Raw genomic sequence first — 24,443 nt, 5'->3', positions numbered from 1 at the left:
TTAATTTGTCTAGCAAAAGAAAATGATAATATGTATGAAATGCCTACCTGGGAAAGCCCTTACAGACTCAGCCAAGGTTTTTATAGGAACTGGTCACATATACACGTACATCATCTTCTGCCCAGAGCACACTGACATTCCAGACCCTCAGAACAGAAGTAAAGCAGGATTTCTGCATAAGCCACACTGTTTGTACAAACAGTTTAGGCACAGTGAGCCACTCTTAATCTGATATTAAAGGACTTGCTAATTCAGCTTCCCAACAGTCTAGTTCCAGTTTACTCCCTGTGGGGATAGCTTCCAGTTAATAGCTTAGGATCTACCAGACCTACCAGCTGCTGATGGAGCAGGGTGCCATATGATTTTGTTCTGTTGTGTCCAAGTGTAACTGAGTAATGGGTGTGCTGCTTTTCCTTCCCCTCTTCTGTATTGCAAGCAGCAAAGACAGCTTCTCACACAGCCAAATCTCTTTTCTTTTTTTAAAAATTGGGTTTATTGGGGTATAATTTGCATATAGTAAAATTCATCCTTTTAAGTACATAGTTCGACAATTATATATAAGTGTGTACCCAGCAATTCAATTAGGATATAGAACAATACTATTTTCTAAAAAGTTTATTTGTATTTATTGTTTAAAATGCATTCTTTAAAAAAATCTCAAGCTTCTGATTAAAAAAAAATCTCAATCAATTTGGCAGAATCATTATTATTTTATACATAGAAAATTCTTTAGATGTGATCTTATGGTGATGTATATATGGCATTTGAAAAGAATCAGTTTAATTCCTTCAATAATTGCAAATTATAAATATAGAAAGGAGACAATTAAAATATTTTTCTAAAATAAATTATAAAGCAAAGACTAAAATATAAACAACAAAATCATAAAAGCACTAAAAAAAAGAAACCTAGGATGAACATTTTCAATAATGTAGTGATGTAGAAAAGGCTTTACACATGAAAATCCACAAGCCATAAAGAATAACTCTGTTAAACCTGACTTGATAAATATTAGCTTTCTATATGCCAAAATCAAAAAACAAACAAAAAAACAACAACATCACATTTATAACCAACATAAGGCTTGTATTGAAAAAAATATAAAGAATTCCTGCCCTGACTGGTGTGACTCGGTGGGTTGAGCACCAGCCTGTGAACCAAAAGGTGGCCAGTTTGATTCCAGTCAGGGCACATGCCTGGGTTGCAGGGAGGTCCTCAGTTGGAGGCATGTGAGAAGCAACTGATCAATGTTTCTTGCACACATCGATGTTTTTCTCCCTCTTTCTCCCTCCTTTCCCCTCTCTCTAAATAACAAATAAACTATTAAAAAAATATGAAGAACTTCTATAACTTAATGAAACATAAACATACAACCCAATAAAAAAATACACATGAGACTAGAGCAGGAACTTCACAAAATAGTATCTCTGAATGAGCAACAATAACAAACATATTTTTTAACTTAATTAGCCATCAGGGAAATACAAATAAAAGCCATACAGTTTTCTTTAAATACCACTACACACTCATCAGAAAAGGTAGTTAATAAGACTGACAATATAAAGTATGGACAAGAAATGTGAAACAAGCAAAATCTCATATACAACCGAGGAGTGCTCAAATTAATACAACTATTTGGAAGACAGTGTAGCAGTAATCTACAAAAGTGGAACATCCTCATACCTATTAATCCAATAATTCCACTCTTAGGTATGTCACAGTTAGAAATGTGTAGATAAGTACAAGAATATCCATAGCAGCACTATTCATAATAGACAACTGGAAACAACATAAATGTCCAACAGTATAAAAGATAAATAAAATAAATTACACTATGTTTATTCAATGGAAGGCTCTACAAACAGCAAAAGTGAATGAACTGCTGCTATAGTCAACAACACGAATGAACCTCACAAACATAAGACTGAACAAGAGAAACAACTAAAGAAAGTGCGGTGCCCATGTCAAAATTCAGAAAGTGTTGAAAGTCGAGGTAGTGTTACCTTTGGGGAGCTGAGAGGGTGAAGATATAGGGAGAAGGAACAAAGGGGGTTTCTGGGGTACTGACGATTTCTTGTTGGGTGGTGTACACTTAAACTAAAAATGGAACTGCCTTTTGAACCAGCAATTCCATTGCTAGGATTATAACCAAAGAATCCTGAAACCCCAATTCAAAAGAACCTATGCACCCCTATGTTCATAGCAGCACTATTTACAATAGCCAAATGCTGGAAACAACCTAAGTGCCCATCTGTAGATGAGTGGGTCAAAAAACTGTGGAACATTTACACAATGGAGTACTATGTAGTAGAAAGAAAGAAGGAACTTCTACCATTTGCAACAACATGGATGGAACTAGAGAGAATTATGCTTAGCGAAATGAGCCAGGCAATGAAAGAAAAATACCTTATGCTATCACCTATTACAGGAGACTAATGAACAACACAAACAAATGAGCAAAACTGAACCAGAGGCATGTAAACAAGGAGTAGACTAACAGTGACAAGGGGAGATGGGGGAGGGAGAGAATGGGGTAAGAAAGGGAAGGGTCTAATCAAAGAACATGTATAAATTACCCATGGACATGGACAACTGGGTGGAGACTGACTGTGGGAGAGGGGGTGGGCAGGGTGCGGGGAAGCAATAGGGACAAAAGTGGGACAACTGCAATAGAAAAACAAACAAACAAAAATTTTTAGTGGGGAAGAAAAAAAAAAAGTAGTGCAATTTGCCCTGACCAGTGTGGCTCAGTTGTTTGGGCATCATCTCAGAAAGAGAAAGGTTGACAGTTCAGTTCCCACCCAGTCAGGGCACATGCCTGGGTTGTGGTTCAGTCCCCGGATGGGGCTAATGAGAGGTACTCAATTGATGTTTCTCTCTCACATCGATATTTCTCTCCCTCTCTTTCTACTTCCCTTCCCCTCTCTCTAAAAAAATAAATAAATAAAAATCTTTTTGAAAAAGAGTTGTGCACGTCTCACTAGTTATGTTATGCCTATGCTTCAATGAAAAATTCTGGACACTGAAGAAAATGAGGCTCTTTATCAGACTTTTGTGTGTTTATCTGAAAAGATTATTTTCTCAAGGTACTCATGCTTCACCCTAAGAAAAGATCATTACACTTAAAACATGGTCAAACTCCCAGTCAAGATAGTGGCATAGGTAAACAGGGCTCACCTCCTTGCACAACGACATGAAAATTACAACTAAACTATAGAACCATCACTCTGAATCATCAGAAATCAAGTTGAATGGAAGTCTGACAATTGTGAAATTAAAGAAACCACATGCATCCAGACTGCTAGTGGGGTGGAGAGGTGGAACAGGCTGGCCCAACATCCATGTGTGGTGGATAAAAATTAGGGAGGGATATCTTAGGAGTACATAGTTCCAGCCCCACACCATGACCCTCAGCACAGGGTTCCAGTCCAGGGAGATAAGTCCCCATAACTTCTGGTTGCAAAAAACCAGTGGGGATTGAGTCAGTAGAAAAAACTGCTAGAGTCTCAAGCACTTCCTCTTAAAGAACCTACATATGGACATGCCGAGACTCACTCCCTCTGAGCTCAAGCACCACGGTACCAGCTTGAAAGTCACCAGTGGCATACAGGAAGGAACTGAAGTGTCTGGCATTAAGGTGAGAGCTGGAGGACAGCTTTCTCCCAGACAGAAAGGTGGGCAGAAGCCACTGTCCCTTTTCTGAACCATCCCCTCACTAAGTCACAGAGCTGGCAGGTGGGTGCCATACCTGAGACTCCCTCAACTGGCTAACACTGTTTGACTCACCTTGGAGATCCCCTGAGACTCTGTGCCATCCAATTTATAGGCCCACTCAAGCTGTTAACAGTGACTTTTCCCTATAAACCGCTGGTCTTAGCTCATAATTCACAACTTCCTCTAAAACAAGCAACAGCTGATCTCAGTGAGCCCTCAGCCCCTGTACATTTTGCTAAGTGGCCCCAGGCCCAGCACTACCAGCAGCCAGCCTAGATTCAAAGCTTGGCTTTGCCTGGTAATCTCCAAGCCCAAAACAAATAGCAGCCATCTCAGATTGCTTTATAGCTCAGGCAGAGTGGCCCCAGGCAGAACACAGATGACCTTGGCCTGCACCACCTGGGAAACCCCAGAACCTGCACACCATGGTGGACAGCTACAGACCATGTCACAGCACCACCCTGCCCCTGCATAGCTGATCCTCCATAGGGGCAAAGGTTGGTGGTCAGTGGTCACAGCCAGACCTCGCACCTGACTGGCCTGGGTAAATCCCTCCCATTGACCTGCCAACAGCAATCAAGACTCAACTACAAGAAGAGGGTGTACTCAGCCCACACAAAGGGCACACCTTGAGTACTCAGCTTGAGTTAGAGGGGAGGCTGTGCCAGTGGACACTACAGGACACCTACTATATTAGGCCATGCAACCAAGACAAGGAGTCGTAGCAACTCTACCTAATGCATAGAAACAAACACAGGGAGGCTGCCAAAATAATGAGACAAAGAAACATGGCACAGATGAAAGAACAGATAAAAACTCCAGAAAAAGAACCAAGCAAAACGAAAACAAGCAATCTATCATATGCAGAGTTCAAAACACTGGTTATAAGGATGCTCAAAGAATTCAGTAAGGACTTCAGCAGCATAAAAAAGATCCAGTCAGAAATGAAGGATATACTAATTGAAATAAAGAACAATTTACATGTAAACAACAGTAGAGTGGATGAAGCCAAGAATCAAATAAATGATTTGGAACATAAAGAGGCAAAAACCAACCAATTAGAACAATGAGAAGAAAAAAGAATCCCCCCAAAAAGGAGGACAGTGTAAGCAGCCTCTGGGACAAGTTTAAGTATTCCAACATTCACACCATAGGGATGCCAGAAGGAGAAGGGAAAGAGCAAGAAATTGGAAATGTATTTGAAAAAATGATGGAAGAAAATGTCCCTAATTTGGTGAAGGAAATAGAAATGCAAGTCTAGGAAGTCCCAAACAAGATGGATGCAAGGAAACCCTCTCCAAGACACATCATAATTAAAATGCCAAAGGTTAAAGATAAAGAGAGAATGTTAAAAGCAGCAAGAGAAAAGCAGTTAGTTACCTACAGGGGAGTTCCCATAAGACTGTGAACTGATTTCTCAAAAGAAACTTTGTAGGCTAGAGGGTTTGGCAAGAAATATTCAAAATCATGAAAAGCAAGGACTTATAGCCAAGATTGCTCTACCCAGCAAAAATATTATTTAGAATTGAAGAGCAGATAAAAACCTTTCCAGACAAAACAAACAAACAAACGTAAAGGAGTTCATCATCATCAAGCCATTACTATATGAAATGTTAGACTTATTTAAGAAAAAGAAGATCAGAACTATGAACAATAAAATGGCAATAAATACATATCTATCAACAATTGAATCTAAAAAACAAACTAAGCAAACAAGAAGAACAGAGATAGAATCATGGATACAGAGATTATTTCAATAGTAGCCAGGTAGGAGGTGGGTGTGGGGAATGCGTGAAGAGATGAGGGGATTAAGAAGTACAAATAGGTAGTTACAGAATAGCCATGGGGATGCAAAGTACAGTATAGGAAATGGAGTAGCCAAAGAACTTATTTGCATGACATGACCAACAGTGTGGGGATCATCTGAAGGAATTTGGGGTGCTGGGTGGAGGGAGGCAAAGGGGAAAATTTGGACAACTGTAATAGCATAATGAACATAATATAATTTAAAAATAAAAAAAAAACAGTCAGAAATGTTATTCTGTAACCACATCTTACCTAATTTACTCTGTTCCTTTTCATTCCCTTGAAGTTCATGAGCGAGCCTTCGGATTTCTTCATGGGCCATCCTTAACCTCTTTGCTATTTGTTCCACGTTTCTCTCTATGCAGTTTTGTGTGGTTTTATCTTTTTCTATGTCTTTATTAGGGAACTAAAATAAAGGTATTGTTAGTAATGAAACAAAAAGTATGTGTACTCTTATGGCATTGCACTATATCCTATGTGTTTAAAAACAATAAAGAAAAGTGACAGAATATTTCATTTATATGCATCTTTTCATTAAGTTGAGCGATATAAAATTGGTGATATTTTAAATTTTTTGACCTATAAACATACCTGTAGTGTGTGGGTTCTTGACTTTGTGTAGGAAATATTTCACAGTATGATTCCAGGTGGTTTTGATAGTACATTTATTAATGCTGGGGACAGTGAAACAAAGGAAGGACTTAGGGTAGAAGTAAGAGGGGAGAGCCTAGGCAGTACTCTGCTTTGGCTCTCTAGAAAAGTTACAGGAAAGGAGTAAGCCAAGGCAAGGCTGCTGTTAGCTCACTGGAAATGAAAGGTCACAGAGACAGAAGTGAGCCAGGGCAGTGCTGCTTTTAGCTCACTGGGAAGTCAGAGAAAAAGGGAGCCCTAGATACAGGATCAGCAGGTAAGCCCAGATCAAGTTGCTGCTGCCTGCTGCTCCCCTGGCTGCAAGTCTCCTTGGGACCCTTAGAGTTAGAAAATAGTGTAAAAGGTTCATGTCCAGGAAGGGACATTTGCATGCTCTAGAGTGAGCCCACCCTGAGTCTTTGTCCTGAGGGCTTTTTATCTTTCTTCTGAGGGTGAGAAACTTAGGGGAGGGTTTCAGCAGATTATTCATCAGCTTTCCAGGTATATTTTTAATATGAAGATCTGTCAACATGAGCACACAGGGGGGTTGGGGAATAGTCTTAAGTCCTCTATACTGTTTTCCTTCTTTCTTGAATCTTTCTGGCTTTTAATGGGGTGTTGGTTATTTTTTCCCCTGACTTCATCTGTCTTTGGGTTTAGCTGGTACAAATGACATTAATTAAGTCTCTGTTCTCTATGTCCTTAGACCAGGGAGATTTCAGCTGTGTATTCTTTGGTTATGGAGGAAAGGTATAAACCATTCACTCTCAAGTGTCCTTGGTTAGGGGAGATAAGGTTTTGTGATCCACCAGCTGGCTATAAGTTGCTCAAACTATTTGGCCTTGTTTAATTTTCTTGTTTCAGTTTCCTCATTCCACTTGCCCAGGAATTTTCCTAGCTTTGTACTATCCTGCTTCAAACTGATTTATTTTTAAAATACTGTGCTTTACTATGGAAGTGGGGGGGGGCAGGCTGGGTGGAGGGGGGTGAAGGGGGAAAATTAGGACAACTGTAATAGCAAAATCAATAAAATATTTTAAAAAAAGAAAAATAAATAAAATAATGTGCTTTACATTTTAAAGGACTCCTCAAAAGAGGGGCTCCAAACATATTTGGAAAGAAGTACGTACTGTCCCAATGTGAATTTTCAAAAAATAAAATACACATTGATGAAATTTTGATACATTCAATACAAATCAGCTCATTTTTCTCCTTCCCATATTGTTACACGTTTAAAATAATTTTATGTACAATTTGATACTTTTTATAGCATCAATATATATATTTTAATATATTCAAACAAAATACTTCCAAGGTAGAGCTAACTTGCAATTAGGTAGTAATATTAAGTAAAGGAATATAGAAATGTATATATATATTTATTATTATTATTATTTACTTCACTCAGATATTTTTTAGAATGCTGCCCAGTTTTCAATTTATTTTTATTGTTTATTCTATTACAGTTGTTCCCATTTTTTCTCCCTTTCCCCACCATCAACCCACCCCTCCTTCCCCTCCCGAAGTCAATCCCCATATTATTGTCCATGTCCATGGGTCGTGCATAAATGTTCTATGGTTAATCCCTTCACCATCTTTCTTCCTTCTGGCAGCTGTCAGTCTGTTTCATGTTTCTAAGCTTCTGTTAATGTTTGGTTCATTGGTCTATTTTGTTCATTAGTTTATTGTGTTCATTAGATTCCACATATAAGTGAAAGCATGAGGTATTTATCTTTCACTGAGTGACTTAAGTCACTCAGCATAATATTCTCTAGGTCCATCCATGCTGTTGCAAAATGTAAGAGTTTCTTCTTTCTTTCTGCAGTGTACTATTCCATTGTGTAAATGTACCACAGTTGTTTTATCCACTCATCTACTGATTGGCTCTTTGGCTGTTTCTAAATCTTAGCTGTTGTAAATATGCTGCAATGAACATAGGGGTGCTTATGTTCTTTCAAATGTGTGTTTCAGGTTTCTTCAGATCAATTCCCACAAGTGGAATCGCTAAATCTTGCCTTTTTCAACAGCATGGATGAACCTGGAGTGTATTATGCTAATTGAAAAAATCCAGTCAGAGAAAGACACATACCATGATTTCACTTATATGTGGCATCTAATGAAAAAAATAAACAAACAAAATAGAAACAAACTCAAAGATACAGAAAACAGACTGACAGCAGCCAGAGGGGAGAGTGTAAGGTGACAAAGGGAAAGGGATTAGCAAAAAAAAAAAAAAAAAAAGGTCTCATAGACAACAGTATAGTGATGATAAGAGGGAAAGGAGGCTGGAGGAGGTATAAGAGAGTAAAGCGGGGGTGGTAAATTGTGACGGAAAGAGACTTGACTTTGGGTGGTGAAAACACAATACGATACACAGATGATGTATTATAGACTTGTACACCTGAAACCTATAAAATTTTATTAACCAATGTTACCCCAATAAATTCAATAAAAATTAATGTTATGCAGATGTAATATACAGTGTGGTAGCTATAGGTGATAACGCTGTATTGCATATCTGTAAATTGCTAAGAGAGTAGATCTTAAAAGTTCTCATCACAAGAAAGAAATTCTGTAACTACATATGGTGACAGATGTTAACCAGACTGATTGTGGTGGTCATTTCTCAATATATACAAATATCAAATCATTATGCTGTACACATGAAACTAATAAAATGTTGTATGTCAATTATACCTCAATAATTGGTTAATCTACTAGACTGAATGAGAGACTATTCATTTATTGGACTAGTTCCTTAAAATCCAAGCATAGCGTCTTTAGTAATAGCTGTTATTTGTTAAAACGTTAATTTGGGGGGTTTCCCTATGCCCATTTGTCCATGTACACATAATCATATTAAAGCAATCTGTTCAAAAAATAAAAATAAAAATAAAACTGCCAAAGTTGGTTCCTTGTACATAATGTTCAAAAACAAGCAAAACTAAACTACTAAATACATTGTTTCGAAATGCACACCTTTGTGGGGAGGAAGGGGGTCAGAAAGGTATACAAAGGAAGCTTAGCAATATTATATTCTTGACAGGACCAGTGGTCACATGGCTGTTTGCTCTACAACTGTTAAACTGTATTTCTTAAATTTTATCATTATTCTGCATATACGTTATGTTTCACAATAAAAAAATTTAAATTCTTTTATTAGTTCTGGCATTAAATATCATCCTTTCATTCTCTGTCATCCAACAGTAAAGTGGTTAAATAAATTTTGATACATCCATTCAAATGAATCTATATGTTATCAAAAAAGACTAAGGCAAATATGTATGCATTAATACAGAAAGTAAAAACAATATCCATAAGGGATTATAATTTGTATTTAAATGGATGAAAAGATTTCTGGAAGGATACATAAAATTTTCTGGTTGTGGTAGCCTAAGAGTGTGGAACTAAGGATTTGGGGGGAGATGATATTTCATTTTTCATTCAATTTTATAGTGCTGGAATCTTTTTTACTAGGTGCTTGGCTTGGGTTAAGTAAGAAAACCAAAAGTTAAAAACAAATGTTATAATATATAGATCAGGCCTCGTAATATTCCTTGGGCTTCCAAGTTGTCATCTGTGACCCCATTTTGGTTGGAATGACTCTCTCGCCTACTTTATGCACAGGTAAATTCAACATCAGCCTATGCCAAATATAACTAGGGAGGCAATAAAAGTTTTACAAGCTACATTTCATAACAACATTTTATATTAACAAAAACCTTTCAAGTATTCGTTTTAATTCTTTCTGTCTGTTAGTGGGAAAACTATGACCTGATAGCGACAGGGTAGATATAGCCTTAGAGTCATCCGAGACTTCACCCACCATGTCCAATTTGTTTTATAGATTCCATCTCCTTAATAACTCCTTAGTTCATCTTCCTTTCCCTAGTTACACTTGGAGCCTTGTTTTTGGTTCCCATTATTTAACTAATTATTGTATAACTTGCCCTGAAATCCCTGCTTCCAATCTGGCCCCTGTCCAATCCGTCCCTCCACTGTGGCCAGTGTTTTTCCTAAAGCACAAGTCAGATCATGTTACCTCTTAAAACAATTTAGTGATTCTTCAGACAATCTACAAGTCAATCATCCATATATTCGAATACTTTGATTCTTCTAGTATCTTCCAGGACCATTGCTGGGTACTAAGTCCAAACTCTTCAGCATAAGAGTCTCACATGATGTGGTTCCTGAGATATCTCCAACTATTTTTCTCAGCATCCACTCACACAAACCAGTATGAACTATATACTATTTTTTTCTGCCACAAATGCCTTTTCCTGCATCTTCATCTAAATAGCACCTATTCAGCTTTCAAAATACTACTCAACATCACTTCCTCTGGAAGTCTTTTTACCCATTCTAATTCAGCTCCACTTCTGAGATTTCCTAGCTTCCTTTTTCATTTCTTTGTGAAAACATCTTATTTTTAAAATATGATATTGTTTATGCTATTAGAGTTGTCTCAATTTTACCCCCTTTGCCTCCCTCCACCCAGCCTGCCTCCCATTCCCATCAATCCCACACCATTATCCATGCCCATGGGTCATGACTAATCCCTTCACCTTCTTTCAAACAGCCCCTCCTCCCCACTACCCTCTTAGAGCTGTCAGTCTGTCCTATGTTTCTATGCCTCTGATTCTATTTTGGTTGTTAGTTTATTTTGTTCATTAAATTGCACTTACAAGTGAGATCATATGGTATTTGTCTTTCATTGACTGGCTTATTTCAATTGGCACAATAGTTCCCCAGTTCCATCCATGCTGTTGCAAAAGATAAGAATCCCTTCTTTTTTACTGCTGCATATATGGTATTCAATTGTGTAACTGTACCACAGCTTTTTTATCCACTCATCTACTGATGGGCACTTAAGAGTGTCTCCAAATCTTGGCTATTGTATAATAAATAATGCTGCCATACACAGAGGGGTGCATATATTCCTCGAATTGGTGTTTCAGGATTCTCAGGATATATATCCAGCAGTGGGATCACTGGGTCAAAAGGCAGTTCCATTTTTAACTTTTTGAGGAAACTCCAGTTTTCCACACTGGCTTCACCAGTCTGCATTCTCACCAAAAGCGCACTAGGGTTCCATTTCTTCCACATTCTTGTCAGAACTCGTTGTTGATTTCTTAATAATAGCCATTTTGGCAGGCATGAGGCAATACCTCATTGTGGTTTTAATTTGTATCTCTCTGATGGCTAGTGATGTTAAGCATTTTTTCATGTTTATGGGCCATGTGTGTGTCCTCCTTGGAGAAGTGTCTATTCAGGTCCTTTGCCTATTTTTAATTGGATTTTTTGTCTTCCTGGTGCTGAGGCATATGACTTCTTTATATATTTTGGAGATCAAACACTTATCCGAGGTATCATTGGCAAAATGTTTTCCTGTATGGCTGGTTCCCTTTTCATTTTGCTGATGTTTTCTTTAGCTGTGCAGAAGCTTTTAAATTTGATATAGCCCCATTTGTTTATTTTTTCCTTTGTTTTCCTTGCCCTAGCAGATATATCAGCAAAAATATTGCTATGTGGGATATCTGAAATTTTACTGCCTGTTTTTCCTCTAGAATCTTTATGGTATGATGACTTATATTTAAGTCTTTATCCATTTTAAGTTTATTCTGGTGTTTTCTGTAAATTGGTGGTCTAGTTCCACTTTTTTGCATATACTAGGCTAGTTCTCTCAACACCATTTATTGAAGAAACTGTCTTGACTCCATTGTATGTTCTTGTCTCCCTTGTCAAATAGTAATTGACCATAAAGGCGTGGGTTTATTTCTGGGCTCTCTATTCAGTTCCATTGATCTATATATCTGTTCTTATGCCAGCACTTGACTGTTCTGATTACAGTGGCCTTATACTATAGTCTGATATCAGGTATTGTGATTCCTCCAACTTTGTTCTTCTTTCTCAAGATAGCTAAGGCTATCTGGGGCTCTTTTTGGTTCCCTACAAATCTTTGGATATTTGTTCTAGATCTGTGAAATATGTCATTGGTATTTTAATAGGAATTGTGTTGATTCTATATATTGCTTTAGGTAGGATGAACATTTTAATGATGTTAATTTTTCCAATTCATGAAGAATCCACTTATTTGTATCTTCCTCAGTTTATTTCTCCAGTGTCTTATAGTTTCCTGAGTACAGGTCTTTTACTTCCTTGGTTAAACTTATTCCTAGGTATTTTATTTTGTTGTTGTTGTTGTTGCAAAAGTAAATGGCGTTGTTTTCTTAGTGTCTCTTTCTGATAGTTCATTATTGGTGTATTAAAATACCACTGATTTCTGAGTATTGATTTTGTAGCTTGCTAGTTTGCCAAGTTCATTTATTAGTAGTTGTTTGGTGAAGCCTATAGAGTTTTCTATGTATAATATCATGCTGTCTGTGAATAATGACAGTTTTACTTCCTCCTTTCCAACTTGGATGCCTTTTATTTCTTCTTCTTGTCTGATCACTGTGGCTAAGACTTCCCGTACTTTGTTGAATGAAAGTGGTGACAGTGGACAACCATGTCTTGTTCCTGATTAAAGGAAATATTTTTAGTTTTTGCCCAGTGAGTATGATGTTGGCTGTAGGTTTTTTGTATAGGGCCTTTATTATGTGAGGTATGATCTCTTTATTTCCACTTTGCTGAGAGCTTTTATCATAAACAGGTGCTGGATTTTATCAAATGCTTTTTCTGCATCTACTGATATGACCATGTGGCTTTTATCTTTCATTTTGTTTATGTGATGTATCACATATATTGATTTGTGAATATTGTATCAACCTTGAACCCCTGGGATAAATCCCACTTGATCATGGTGTATGATCTTTTTGGTGTATTGCTGGATTCAGTTTGCTAATATTTTGTTGAGGATTTTAGCACCTATGTTCATCAGGGATATTGGCCTATAGTTTTCTTTTTTTCTTGTTGTGTCTTTACCTGGTTTTGGACTTAGGATAATACTGGCCTCATAAACAGAGCTTGGAAGTATCTGTCTTCTTGAATTTTTTGGAATAGTTCGAGAGGGACAGGCATTAGTTCTTCTTTGACTGATTGGTAAAATCCATCTGTGAAGCCATCCGGTCCAGAACTTTTGTTTGCTGGGAGTTTTTTGATTCTTGCTTCAATTTCATTAGTTGTTATTGGACTATTCAGGTTTTCTGCTTCTTCCTAATTCAGTTTTGGAAGAAGGTATGTTTCTAGAAATTTATCCATTTTGGCCAGTTTGTCCAATTTCTTAACGTATAGTTGTTCACAGTATTTCCTTACAATCCTTTGTATTTCTGTGGTATCAGTTGATACCTCTCCTCTTACATTTCTGATTTTATTAATTTTGGTCCTCATTTTTTTTCATGATGAGTCTGGTTAATGGTTAATCAATTTTGTTTATCTTTTCAAAGAACCAGCTCCTAGACTCATTGACCTTTTGAATTGTTTTTTTAATCTCTGTGTTATTTATTTGCACTATGATCTGATTATTTCCTTCCTTCTACTCTGGGCTTTGTTTGTTGTTATTTTTCTAGTTCTTATAGATGTAGGATGAGATTATTTATTTGAGATTTTTCTATTTTTTTGACATAGGCCGGTAATGCTATGACCTTCCCTTTCAGGACCAATTTTGCTGTATCTCATAGATTTTGGGCTGTTGTGTGTTCATTTTCATTTGTTTCCAGGTACTCTTTGTTTTCTTCCTTGATCTCATTGATAACTCATTCATTACTTAATATATTTTAATGTTTTTGAGATATTTTTCATTGAGTTGATTTCTAGTTTCATGACACTGTGCTCTGAGAAAATACTTAATATAATTTCAATTTTTAAAAATTTGTTAAGACTTATTTGGTGTCCTACCATGTGGTCCATCTTTGAGAATGATCCATATGCACTTGAGAAAAATGTGTATTCTGCTGCTTTGGGATAAAATGTTCTGTAAATATCAATTAAACTCATTTGATCAAGTGTATCATTTAAGGTGACTGTTTCTTTGTTGATTTTTTGTCTGGAAGATTATCTATTGGTGATAGTGGGTTGTTACTACCCCCTACAATGACTGTACAGCTGTCAATCTCTTCCTTAAAGTCCACCATGATTTTCTTTATATATATAGGTGTTCCTATATTGGGTGCATATATATTTACAAGGGTTATATTCTCTTATTAGCTTCATTCTTTTAGCATTATGTAGTGACCTTCTTTGTCTCTTGTTATGGCCTTTGTTTTGAAGTGCATTTTGTCAATATATGAATTGCTATCCCAGCTTTTATTTATCTCCATTTGCATGGAATATTTTTTTCCATCCCTTTACTTTCAGCCTGTGTAAATCTTTTGCTCTGTGGTGGGTCTCTTGTAGACAACATATATATAGGTCAAGTTTTCTTATCCATTCAGCTACCCCATGTCTTTTGATGGACCATTTAATCCATTTATGTTTAAGGTTATTATTGATAGGTAATAATAAATAATAAAATTTATTGATACCTATTTTTTCTTCTTAAAGAAGTCCCTTAACATCTCTTGTAATGTTGGTTTGGTGTTGATTAACTCCTGTAGTGTTTTCTTTTTCTTCCTTCTCTTTCTTTCTTTCTTTCTTTTTCTTCTTTCTTCCTTCCTTCCTTCCTTCCTTCCTTCCTTCCTTCCTTCCTTCCTTCCTTCCTGTCTTCCTTTTTGTCTGGGAAGCTCTTTATTTTTCCTTCAATTGTAAATAGTAGCCTTAATGGATAGAGTCATCTTGGTTGCAGATCCTTGCTTTTCATTATTTTGAATACTTCATGCCAATCCCTTCTGGCCTGAAGTGTTTCTATCGAGAAATCTGCTGACAGTTTTATTGGAACCCCCTTGTAAGTAGCTTACTATTTCTCTCTTGCTGTCTTTAAGATTCTCTCTTTGTCTTTAAACTATGCCATTTTAATTATGATGTGTCTTGGTGTGGATCTCTTTGGGTTCATCTTTATTGCGACTCTCTGTGCCTCCTGGACTTGTGTGAATTTTTTCTTTTCTAGGTTAGGGAAGTTTTCTGTCATTATTTCTTCAAACAGGTTTTCTATTCCTTGCTCACTTTCTTCTCCTTCTTGTATCCCTATGATGTGGATATTGTTATATATGTTGTCCCAGAGTTCCTTTAAACCCTCCTCATTCTTTTTAAGTCTATTTCCTTTTAGTTGCCCTGATTGGGTGTTTTATCCCTTTTCTTCCAAATCGCTGATTTTATCCTCTGCTTCATCTAGCCTGCTTTTAATTCCTTCCAGTGTATTTTTCATTTCAGATATTGCATTATTCATTTCCAATTGGTTCTTATTTATAATTTCTGTGTCCTTTTCCATGTTAATGTAGTTCCCACTAAGTTCCTTGTAGTTCTAAGTTCCTTGAGCATCCTTATAACCATTATTTTTAACTCTATGTCTGACAAATTGCTTGCCTCGATTTCAGTTAGCTCTTTTTCTGGGGATTCCTCCTTTTCTTTCATGGGGTGGGGTGTGTGTTTCTTTATCTCCCAATTTTAGCTGACTCTTTTTTGTTGCTATGTATTAGATAGATCTTCTGTCACTTTCTGTCTTCGTGGAGTGGCCTTATGAGGTAGGACCCAGTGGTGCAGTTTCCTTGATCTCCTGAGCTGGAAGCTCTGGGAATGACCCTTGTGTGGGTTATGTGTGCTCTCCTATTATATTTGGGTCTTGATTTTTGTTGGCCCATTTTTGGTGGGATCTCTTCTCTGGCTGGCTGACTGTGACACTCAACTCCCACCCTGTCTTATATGCTGTTGTACAGGTGCTGACAGAACAAAACAAAACAACATAAAAACCAGAACCAATGCAAGCAAAAAAAGTCTCCAACAATAACAGCAAAATCAATAATAGAGCAAAGAATAATAAAAGTGGAAAGAGAAATAGAATAGTAAAAAAAAAAAAAAAGAATACGAAGAGGCCAGAGGAAAGAAAAATGATTATGAGAGAATAAAAAGAAACAATAAGAGTAAGGCACAGAAAGAGAAAACAGTCAAAAGAGAACAAAAATAAGGGAAAGAATAAAAAATAATAAGAGGAAAGAAGAAGAAAAATGAAGAAAAGGGAAGAGTAACATAAGAGATACAAAAGAAAAATATTAAAAATTGAGAAATAAAATAATAATTAAAAGGCTAGGCAAAAGAAAAGGTAACAAAAAATAATGAAAAAGAATGAAGTGGAATTCAGTTCAGCAGAGTTTAGTGCTTGCTTGCTAGGTTCTCCCTTGGGATACGGCTCTGATGTTGTCTGAAGCTGGTGTAAGCCAATGTCAGATGCTGTCCACATCTAGCCCTCGGCAGCCTCTTCAAAGCTACAAGCAATCCACAGTTTGTGTCTCTCTCCTTTGGGTTTTGGGTGTACCTGCAATGGGCCACGTTGTGCAGCAAAGCTGGCTTTTATCAGCACAGGGCTCAGGGATGGGTCAGCAAATGGCTGAAGGCATTGCAGGATCTGCCTCTGTCTGTCTCTGCCTGCTGTCACTTAGTCTAGCAACTGATCTGACTGTTTCTGAGAGGGCTTCTGATGGAATTGGAAGGATGGGACCCTTGGATCTCCTGAAGGAGGTGCCATTCATACTTCAGAGAAGATGGTGGATGTGTTCCCCTGTCCCCATGACACACATCTGAGTCTGTCCCATATTATTTCCCTGAACTTGGCAGGGTGGAGCCCCTAAAAGGAAAGTGAGTGGGCTTCCAGAGCCCTGGGTTAGGGTCTGTGGGAAACCAGGAGGATGTTTCCATGGCTCTCCCATGAAAGGGAAGCACCAGTTTGGTTCCGGGAATGTGAATGGAAAGGCCATGCCCTAAAGCCAGTCTGACACCCTGAGTCTGCCTACACTGCTGTCTCCTCAGCAAAGATTAAGATGCAGGGTGAGGGAAAGTAAATAAATAAATAAATAAATAAATAAAATTCAGCGTGGGGCAAGCAGGATTCTAGAGGGTGGGCTGAGCAGTTTCCCACAGGGTGGAGTAATTGTTTTCCCCTGGGAGGGGCTTGCTCTTCTCAAGAAAAATGGCTGCTGAGGTATTGAGGTATGTCCCAGCACAGGAAACCCAGTAGCCCTTCCCTACGTCTTTTCCCAAAGCCTCCCACTCCAGACTCTCCTCAGGCGACTCCAGTCCATGCTGCTCACCCTTTGCCTGAGCCCAAGGTGAGTGGCTGAGAAAGAGAAACCTGTGCTTTGGCCCATTTAGGGGGAAAAAAAAAATAGTGGCCCTGTCTCCAGCTCGTTCTGTCTCTCCCAGGCAGATAAAAATCTTGCAGCCTTTCACTGCTGGATGCTATGTGGGCAGCTGATCCCCGCACTGGTGCTCAGTGCTCGGGAGGCCGGCCTGCGGTCCAGGCTTCACTCCTGTCAGGGGAAAGCTCCTGCAGCTGCACCGTACCTTGGCCTGCTGCCCGTGGGAGTGGTGCCAGCCCCTTTCGCATCCCCGCCCTTCCTACCAGTCTTGAGGTGGTTTCTGCCTGTCCTTGGTTAAGCGTCTCCTCCTCAGGCAGTCTTCAGTTGTTTTTTCGGGTGGCCGTTCCCCTCTTCATTTTTAGTTCCAGTTTGGTTCTGGGAGGTGGTGCAAGAAATATCCTCCTACTCCGCTGCCATCTTTCCCCTAGATTCAAGTTTTCCTAGCTTTCTCTGCCTTCTTTTCTCATAGAACTTTCCACACTGAACCACAACTGCTGGTTTATTCCTTTCCCTCATTAGCTTGTAAGTTCCTTGCAGTCCAGATCATGTCTACATATCTAATTTCACTTGTTCCTGTATCCACTAGCACAAAGCAGGAACATGGTAAGTTCTCAATAAATAGTAACAATAATGCTTATTAATGTGTGAGATTCTATTCTAGAGCTTTATATACATTAAATTATTTCATTTTCATGATAATCTTGTAGAGCAATTGAGTTGATCCCAGGTATTATAGATGAAAAAATCAAGGCTCACAAAAGTTAACTAACTTCCTCAAGGATGAAGGAAGATCACCCAACCTAAAGCCTGTATTATTAAGAACTGTTAAGACTAGCTTCCTGATATTTTAATGAATGAATGATTAAATGAACAAATGCATTTTAAAACTGATTGCCTCTTATACAATTATCTAGTTAACTCTGGAATACCTGGGGAAATTCTTTCTGTAGGTTACTGTTCATACATCTTTGTGATTCTGGCTTTGAGTCCCCAAGTTCCAATGTACTCAAGAGTTTACTTCTGTCCACTCGTAAGTATGCAGTCTGTTCACTGGGGCTACTCACATCTATTTCAGAGCCTTCTTGATAAAACATTTCTTCAATATCCTTTATTTGCACTTCTGTTAGGGAGAAATAACAGAAACAAACTTAAAATAAATGCAGGTAAATAACTACTTTATAAAATGTTAAATGAATTCTTAATTAGATACCAAATTAATTTGTAAAATAAGCTATAATACTACTACTATGCTTTTCCTCATCTCTCTGGGATGTTTGCAAACTTTCAAAGTTAAAACAAAAAAAATAGTGGGAAAAGTCCTCAAAAGCAGATATCCCTACTACTTGCAGAAGTTTCAAATTTGTAATTGTATAATTTTAAAATTTGTTTATTGAGTGCTTGCTATATAGCAGGCACTGTACTAAGTATCTGAGATAAATTTATCTCATTTAATTCTTACAACCCAATGATGTAGGAACTATGATTATACTTTTATGAGAGGAAGACTCAGACACCAAGAAACCCAAAAACTTGTTCAAGGGGACTCAACTAATCCTAATAAGCAAAATTCTTGGTGATTTCAATATTCTAGTGCCCTGCCTTCTCAGTCCTTTCACCAGCTAGCTTCTAAAGATCTAGTCCTCTACCCTATCTTGGCCACCTACTCCATAGTAATTCCCAAGACACTGTCATGAGCAATAACTGGAGCCTCTCCCTAGTGTCAGCAGCAAGCTTCCTATTCTCCAATTATTCTTTCCTGTGTATTTCTAGTAGCACAATTTCAACAAGTTTTTAATCATACTAAAAACTATAATCCATTGACTTGAAACACTTTTCAGTGTTCCTTACCCTGCTCCTGTTCTCGGTTAGTTTCTTGCCCAGCTTGGATTCTGTAGTCCATCATTATAATCACTCCCTTGAAAACATTCACAACTCCCTTGTACCTGTTTCCTTCCATTATATTTGGTTGGCAAACCTCTGCTCTGTTTAAATCCAACTCTCCACCTCTTTTGCCCCTTACTGCAGAAGCTGAATGTGGCTGGATGAAACTGCACAGCTAGTGCTGACTGACTTGACTTTAAATTCATGTCTCTGACCTCAAATGAGCTCCTACTTCTGCCAGCAATCCTACATTTCCCTGGTCATCTCTCTCTTATTCTCTAGAGACCTAGACCATCATTTCCTTCCTTTGTCTCCTCAAATCTCCAACACCTCCTTTTCCATCTTCATTTTCCACTGAATACCCTGCCTCTTGTTTCACTGAGAAAAGAGAAGCACTCCAAAGAGAACATCCACAAGCTCCTCTTCCCAAATCTGCCAACTCCCATATGCTCTTCCCTCTTGTGAGATTTGATGTACATATCCTTGCTCCTAAGGTTAGCCCCCTCCCTTGTCTACTGGATCCCGTTCCCTTTTATCTCAAAGATAATACTCTTCCAATGGACTCCTCTCCCTATTGTCTCATCAAGTTTTCTTTCCGTCTAAGCATTCTAATCATCTTAGAGACATGCTATACCTCCATTAAAAACAACAAAAACATTTTTTAAAAAACTTTCCTTCAACCTCATCACCCCTCCAGCTTCTATACCATTTCTTCATTCTCTTTTGCAGCACAACTTCAAGAAAGAATCAGTCATAGCCATGTCCCCTCTTCCTCTCTTACCACTCCAATCAGGCTTTCATAGCCACTGTTCTACAGAAACAGCTCTCATCAAAGTACTAATGACCTCCATGTGGCCAAACCTATGAACATTAAAATGGCGACAAATGTACAACTATCAACAACTGAATCTAAAAACAAAAAACTCAGTAAACAACTAGAACAGGAACAGAATCATAGATATGGAGATCATTTGGAGGGTTATCAGCTAGGAGGGGGAAGAGGGAGAATTGGGGGAAAGGTGCAGGGATTAAGAATCATAATTGGTAGGTACAAATTAGACAAGAGGATGTTAAGAATAGTATAGGAAATGGAGAAGCCAAAGTACTTATATGCACGACCCATGGATATGAACTAAGTGGGGAATTGCTGGAGGGAATGAGGGTACCAGGCGGAGAGGGGCAAAGGGGGAAAAATTGGGGCAACTATAATAACATAATCAATAAAATACACTTAAAAAAAGAAACAAGAGCGTGGAAATATATACTATGATTAACTCAACCTTCCCTGTACCTGAGAGTAACAATAAAAAATCTTGTCCATCAACAGACCCTCATAAAATAAAGTTCTAAGTGGAAAAACAAAGGAAAATGATCCCAAATGAAATATCTGAGATACAAAGAAAAATACTGAGCAAAGAAATAAGAAATGTGTGGCAAATATAATCATTACCCACGTACTATAATACTAATTTGTAGAGCTAAACAAAGTAGAATATATAAAGGGCCCTATCTGTATCTTCCCTTATAGCTTTGAAGTGCTTAATAAATATTTCCTGAGTCCTTAATATGCTAGGTACTTTATAAGACAGGTGCTGTGGGAAACACAGAAAGCACACTAAGACTAGGACACCATCTCTGCCCTGGAGGAGCTGACACAGGTAATTATGACACAATGTGGTAAGAGTGTACAGACATTGAAGGAAATAACCATTCTGTGCTCTCTCTCACACACATTCCAGAATATTTCAGAATACGTACTTTTAAAAAGGAGGCAGAAAATACATCTCAAACATTACATGTACTTTTGTAATGTGGAGGACATGTTGTATTTTTCCCCTTCCTTCTACTTTATACATGTCTCAAATTTCCTAATTGGCACATATTAATTTTTATAATGAAAACTACATTTTTTACAAAAAGAGAAATTACCCTGTTTGAGTTGGAGCTCTTTAAATTCACATCTAAGATGTTTGTTTTCTTTTTCATAACCACGAGAAAGTGCTTCTCTTCCCTCTGGTAAATTACAGACATGGTTTGCATAATTTCCCACCTAAAAGGAAAATAATACATTTCCTTATACTTAGTCCATGGTTCATATTTTAATCTGTATTAAAAGTCTATTAAGTGAAAGAGACATTAAGAGATCACCATACTAATGGGTCTACAATCTGAGAATTAAACAGAAAACTCAGCTCTCCTTAAGTGTGGGTCTCTCTCCCTAAACAGTGATCTTATGTTATCCGACACCATTTCCCATAGAAATGATGACACGTAAGCACAAAATTTATAAGACAGTCACTATCCCTAATATTTTTACCATTAACATATCAGGTTTCAAATCAAATCTTCTTATCTAGGGTTTAGGAAAAATGGTTGTGATACCCATGAACAGTGAAATATCTACATAATAATTATGTTTATACTCCTACACTAAAACTGATTAAGATGTCAAGCGATAATAGGAGACTATTGAAATAAATTGTTAAGTATTCTTTAAAAATAGTTTCTGGTTAATACGGCAGCTTCACAAAAGGTACTTCTATATGGCTAATAATAACAGATTGAAAGCTAATTGTATGCTTCAGGTACTCCTGTGTTAAGGACATCAAAAGTAGGTTTACACTTGTGAGTATGTGAAACTGAGTTTATTCTTGTATTCTTATTTATTAATGATTGCATTATTTTTCATACCAACAACTGTAATCCTACTTTTGCTCCACCCTATACTTAATTTTCACCACAAACCTATGGGATTATAATCCTCCCACTTTATAGGCGAGGAAGCAGGATGGGAGAGGCTAAGACACTTGTCATGCAAGGAATAAGGGGAAGAGCTAAATTGCACACTCTGGTGGGCCAGAATGCTTAGACGTGGACTACCAAAATAGCCAAATTGTATTTTGCTGAATTGTTTTGAATCCTTTTAGACAACTCCTCAGAATATGAATAAAAGCTGAATGTTAGCTCTGGAAGGTTTAGGTCAGTTGGTGGCAGTGTTGGCCAGTAAACTGAAAGGCCACAGATTTGATTCTGTCAGGGCACATGCCTAGGTCAGGGTTTGGTCCCTGGTTGGGGTGCGTCCAAGAAGCAACTGATTGATGCTTTTCTCTCATTGGTGTTTCTCTCCCTCCCTTCCCCTCTCTCTAAAATCAATAAGAATGTCCTCAGGTGAGGATGATTGAAAAAAAAAAAAAGCCAAATATTGTAGAAGGAAAACAGGACTGCAGTCTAGCTTTATAACTTCCTGGTAAGCTTCAGTTTCCTCCTCTTTGAAATGGCAGGAAGAATAATACCTATTTTTAATAATAATAGCAACAATTTATGAAATACTTGTTAGGTGCCAAGTAGGTGTGTGAAAGGTTTATTCACTTCCCTTGTGTAAACCTTAGAAATATCTTTGAATAAATTATTGTAATTTTCAAGCTCAAAAAATCAAGTTACTTGCCCACGGTCACAGAGACAATTATATTTCTTATTGTCAATTAATAAGTTGTTGTCCATGTCTCTAAAACCTTCTCTGTGAGTTTAGTTAATACAAGAGTACCTTTGAGATGCAGATCCACTTAGGTTTCTAAACCAACAAGCAAGACAGTCAGCTAGAGGGTCAGTTACTGAGACAAGGAGGAATTTACCAAGATTATGAAAGCCACTATGAACAGACTTATTTGGATGTTCGGCCAGTCATTCTGTACATATCCTCTATTGGAAATCATTACAGACTGTTGATATATTTCATGAAAATATGTGAGTGCTTTGCAAACTCTACAGTGATATTCAAATGTTGGTTTTTAATGTGTTAATTTAATGGACAATGAACAAAACCACAGGTATCTTAAAACTTTATGTTATTAGCTCTTACTTCTTTCATGTTCTCCATGTTCTTCACTGAAAGTTCTTCTAGATTTCTGGCAGCAGTCCTCGGCATGTCTTACTGTACTAGAATAGGCGCCAGGCAAAATAGAGCTGTTCTTCTGTAGTAGCATGAGATTAAATTCTTTCTTTCTCAAGATGGTGAAGTATGTCATCTAACTGAACTTCTCCCTTGAGAGAAGAGAGAGGCTTATGTGTACACACACACACACACACACACACACACAAGAATGAGCATGCAAGAAATATGATATGTATATGCAGGGTTGGGCAAAAGTAGGTTAATAATAATAAATAATACAACAATTAATAAATATATAAGAATTCTGTGTTTCATGTATCCACAACTGTAAACCTACTTTTGCCAACTTTTGTATGCATAATTGTGTAATCCAGTTATAATGAGCATTTACATGAAATAGCTAACAACAAAAAAAAATCAAAGCTTTGAACAGTTGTATACCTTCTAAAATAAAAAATGACATGACATATATAATAAAAATATATGGTAGTGTTTTTAAAAATGTAAGCTTTTCTGTCTGCCCAGTTCTGAAGTTTGCAATTTAATAATCTGAAGCTCTCCCAAAGGCCTCTTGCAATGTTATAAATTCCAAAGAAGACTTTGTTCCCTCTAGTGAGTATTTGGAAATAAAAGGACTCCTCTAAAAGCTAGAGAGCCCACTAATTCTATACTATCAATGAATTATTTTGCTTGCAAAATGTCTTATCATTTTTGAATGACTTCTAAGTCATTCAGCTCACTTCTAAAACTTCTAACTCTAAGCCTGCCATCAATATTGTCTTTAATTTTTTAAGTTGAAAGTAGTCATGCTATTAAGTGGTGGGTAAAAGATAAATATCTGCTGATTGATGAAATGGTATTTGTGTTACTAGGACCATTATGCATAAGACTTGCTATTATACTCAAACACAACTTTTAACCAAGTTGATCTGATGCAAATTGTAGGATAAGTATAATTATTATTATACTGCAACTAGTCCACATAATTATTGGGTTGGCCAAAAATCTGTTTTTATTTTTTTCCCATAAAATAAAAGACACATTTTTTTCATTTTCAGCAATAACTTTAGTGATTTGATATTTTGAGTATGTCAGCTATCTCTTGTGTGGCATAATGTCGATTGTCCTCAATTAATATCTCAATTTGATCGCTATCAACTTCAACTGGTCTACCTGACTGTGGAGTACTGTCCAGTGAGAAATCTCCAGCATGAAACATCACCAACCACTTTTGACACATTCAATCAGTCATAGCACCTTCTCCATATACTACAAAAACCTTTTTTTGCACTTCAGTTGTCTTTTTACCTTTCTTGAAATAATAAAGCATAATATGCCAAAAATGTTGCTTATTT

The 24,443-nt window shown here is 37.3% G+C and overlaps 1 protein-coding gene across 2 annotated transcripts in view; it reads right to left on the bottom strand.

Moving 5' to 3' along the window:
• The window catches only part of CCDC30 (coiled-coil domain containing 30), an 81,559-nt gene extending 58,339 nt beyond the window's left edge, over positions 1-23,220 (bottom strand). For both annotated transcript variants that reach the window (XM_090269236.1, XM_090269235.1), the window contains exons 1-4: positions 23,056-23,220; positions 21,126-21,246; positions 18,245-18,435; positions 5,773-5,926 (exon numbers count right to left, since the gene is read on the bottom strand). In XM_090269236.1, coding sequence (XP_090125362.1) covers positions 5,773-5,926; positions 18,245-18,435; positions 21,126-21,246; positions 23,056-23,121 — 532 coding nt within the window. In that variant the 5' untranslated portion in view covers positions 23,122-23,220. The remainder of the gene's footprint in view (positions 1-5,772; positions 5,927-18,244; positions 18,436-21,125; positions 21,247-23,055) is intronic.
• Between the last annotated feature and the right edge of the window lie 1,223 nt (positions 23,221-24,443).

This window comes from Furipterus horrens, unplaced genomic scaffold, assembly GCF_987537825.1.
Source record: "Furipterus horrens unplaced genomic scaffold, mFurHor1.1.pri manual_scaffold_3, whole genome shotgun sequence".
Lineage (NCBI taxonomy): Eukaryota > Metazoa > Chordata > Mammalia > Chiroptera > Furipteridae > Furipterus > Furipterus horrens.
This window is presented reverse-complemented; position numbering and strand designations above follow the sequence as displayed.